The sequence below is a fragment of the Sinocyclocheilus anshuiensis genome, unplaced genomic scaffold (assembly GCF_001515605.1).
Source record: "Sinocyclocheilus anshuiensis isolate Anshui unplaced genomic scaffold, SAMN03320099.WGS_v1.1 scaffold442, whole genome shotgun sequence".
Taxonomy (NCBI): domain Eukaryota; kingdom Metazoa; phylum Chordata; class Actinopteri; order Cypriniformes; family Cyprinidae; genus Sinocyclocheilus; species Sinocyclocheilus anshuiensis.
The window spans coordinates 793,184-796,488 of NW_015542354.1; the positions used below are offsets into that span (position 1 = coordinate 793,184).

At 38.7% G+C, this 3,305-nt stretch overlaps 1 protein-coding gene across 3 annotated transcripts in view; it reads right to left on the reverse strand.

Moving 5' to 3' along the window:
* The window catches only part of LOC107691604 (dehydrogenase/reductase SDR family member on chromosome X-like), a 47,008-nt gene that overhangs the window by 17,372 nt on the left and 26,331 nt on the right, over positions 1-3,305 (reverse strand). For all 3 annotated transcript variants that reach the window (XM_016490286.1, XM_016490285.1, XM_016490284.1), the window contains one exon: positions 933-1,140. In XM_016490286.1, coding sequence (XP_016345772.1) covers positions 933-1,140 — 208 coding nt within the window. The remainder of the gene's footprint in view (positions 1-932; positions 1,141-3,305) is intronic.

Consider the following 3,305-nt stretch of genomic DNA (forward strand, 5'->3'; position numbering starts at 1 on the left):
CGCATGTTGTGTAACAGTATATTGGGTCCGTGGATAAACTCTTAAAGGGACCGCAGTCCAATATTTATGCTGTGTCAATCCATGTTCATATTTACTGAAAACAATGGGCTGTTACTTTAATTCAGCGCTTGCAGTGCAGCAAACATAGACTCGGTGCGGAAACTAGCTCTGCTCTGCTGCAGACGCGCTGCCGCACCGCAACCGTGTGCAGTGAACGCTTTAATCCGTTAACATGAGCGCGAGGAACCGTGCAGCGCGCTTATAGATAGACGCGATGTGATGATTTGAAGACATTTGCGTATTTTGAGAGAGAAAGAGCGACTGTCTTCAGGAGAGCGCGCGAGCGCTGAATGGTTAAACACTGGCAATAATTAAAAAGTAATGCAATTTATAAACTTTAGTGACGATGTGACACTGCCTCGATTGTGCAAGTGACAATTCCTGTGTCAACTGTGCAGCGTGCAGCTGGCTTATAGACAGACGCGATGTGAAGCCATTTGCGTATTTTGAGAGAGAAAGAGTGAGAGCGCGCGGTGATTCACTCACGTTGTTTGTGAAGTTACGTCTCACACAAGGTTTTCAAATTACTTTAAAAGTTATTTAATGAAGAAATATGAAGGTGAGTACCTCACCTTCAGCATTATAATTATTTCACCCGCGCCGGACAGAGACTGAGACAGTGCCGCTGCATGTCGTGCCAAACCTCTCACGGCAGCGTCATCAGCTTGAGATCGTTTTTTTGAGATCGGCCTTTTTAGAGACCGCCGATCAATCATTCCAATGTGATTATCGGCCGATAGTGATCGGTAGCCGATCAATCAGAGCACCCCTAATTAAATCTTTGTCTTTAAGATTCAGCTTGTCCTTTCCATTCACAAAAAGGCTTGAGGCAAGAAAAGAATCTCAATTATAATTCAAAAAAAGCTTCTAACCTTCCCTGCAAGTCATCCAGAGTTAATCTTCCTCCATAGTGGGTAGCTGAAGACATAATGACTATTCGGGAACATTTCCCAGGTTTGCCTGACTTCTTCAGCACATCCAGCAACAGGTTGGTTAACAGGAAATGGCCCAGGTAGTTTAGCCCAAAGTGTAGCTCAAATCCATCCTCTGTTCTCCTCTCCGGAACAAGCATAATGCCAGCTGCAGACATAAAGGAACATCATTGCTGATATATTATGAACAGACAGAATATGCAGGCCACCAGGCAGAATCCTACTAGGCTTGATCAAGTATTCACTCCTCGAAAATGACTCATGAGTCACTTCTGAGTCACTCTTTCCTCTGGTTTGAAAAGCGATGAACTTCACACACTTGGAGAACATTGTACCACATGCAGCTCTCTGAATACTGTGGATTAGGTATTGCTGGTTTATTGATTTGCGTCTTTTTAAATGGCTTTTAGCACACACAGAAGGATATCGGAGATGTCTTTACATGAAACTGAACTAGCGAATAACCATTTCCTAAACTAATGTTCTTAATGTGTCTCTTTCTGCTTAATTCATGGTCTCGCTGAGAATAAGTAATGCTTTCGATAAAAAGATGGGAAGAACATCATGCGTCACATTCACACATAAAAATATCCCTCTACAGAAATGCATTTCTATGTCTTTAAAGGGAGCGCCACAAGATAATTAAAGTTGGTGGATCCCAATATCAAATGGATGTAATCTAGTTTAAAACCCTGACCGAGACTGACCACCAGCATTCATGCATTCATAAGCTTGTGCTCTTGAAAACGTTTCATCATTATTTTGCTCTTAACAGAATTACAGCTTAGTTTGCAGGAGAAAACAGTAATCAGGATTATAAAAATGTCCTCAGCATATTAAATCAAAATGAAACAAAATGCTTTTCTTTAATTAATCTCGTGCTGGAAAGTAGGGCTGGGCAATATGCCAAAAATATTATCATGATATTTCTTTCCACATCATACATACTGATATTTATCACAATATTCATTTATCATTTACCATGGGGAAGGAAATGCTTTCTAAATGTTTGGTAAGCCCAAAGAATTTATATATATTGTTTGTTCACAATTAAACTCCAAGATACCTTTTAATTTAGGGCCTCATGAAACCCATTTTATGTTTTCCATTTTATTTTTTGGATTCTGTGTTTTATTATTGAATACAAATTTTTCATAAAAAATCGTGTTGAATGAAATGAATTGATAACTTAATTTATTAAATCTTTTAAAATGTAATCAAATTAAAATATAACAACTAATTTACAACAAAGCACAGCGTTTGTTTCAGTTCTGCAGAACTGTATAAATTAAAATGAGTGAAAAAAAATCTTAGCATGATATTCCTTAAAAATAATAATAAGTTTACAGAATATTATTACACAGCTCTCTGGAATACTTGATTCTGTTTGGTCAGTCGCCGACTGGTGTTGACAATGGTGTTGACGTTGTTATCAATAGTATACAGTATATTCTTCATTCAAAAGGAGAAATGGAAACAAGGATATACGAGATAAACGCAGATATACAAAATGTAAACAAAGCAGCTCTTGCTTACCATTTTGAATATCAGTTATGTTGATATCTTTCTTCATTTTAAGCGGCTCATGTTGTAATGAAAATATTTGTGTATTGGAATGCTTGGGTAAGATAATGTTACCTTAGAACAGTCTGTGCCATCTTGACTTGCTTGCTTGTTTTCATCACTTTTGCTTAAAGTTTCGACTCATTCACTAAACTGAACATCCAATCAGAGTTCGCACACTCACCGATGGCCCCAACGCTGATTCAGCATATTTAATCGGGCAAAATGCCATCAACATGAGCCCGACGAGAGCCGATGTGTGCAAAACTTGTCTGACAGACACTCGACGGTGGCCCAACGTTTGTCACCGGTCACTTGGTGTGTCCCAGTGTTTATTAGCAGATAACAACTGTTGCCGTTAACAATGCCAAATAACATGCACTCATCCAGGTATTTGAGGCCAGTTCTTTAAAATCTCTCAAAGCACACCCCTGCGCTCTCTCTTTAGTGAATGATACGACTGTACATTATGCCTTAAATGCGAGTTTTGTCTGACCTTTGTCTAGGCTCAAAGCCATTTGTTAGCAACTGCTTTTCTTTGCGGAAGCTTTGCATTTAAAGTGCTTATAAAATATTTCATTTCAAATCAATATTTTGTATCTAATTATTTATTTAACTGGCAAGTAGCCGTGTAATAAGCAGTGTAATGTAGGGCTGCACGATTAATCGAATGCGATTGTCATGCGCATTTTGATAGTAATGCCGGTTCTGTAATCAGCAGAAAATTATCATCACGGGCTTTCAGATGGC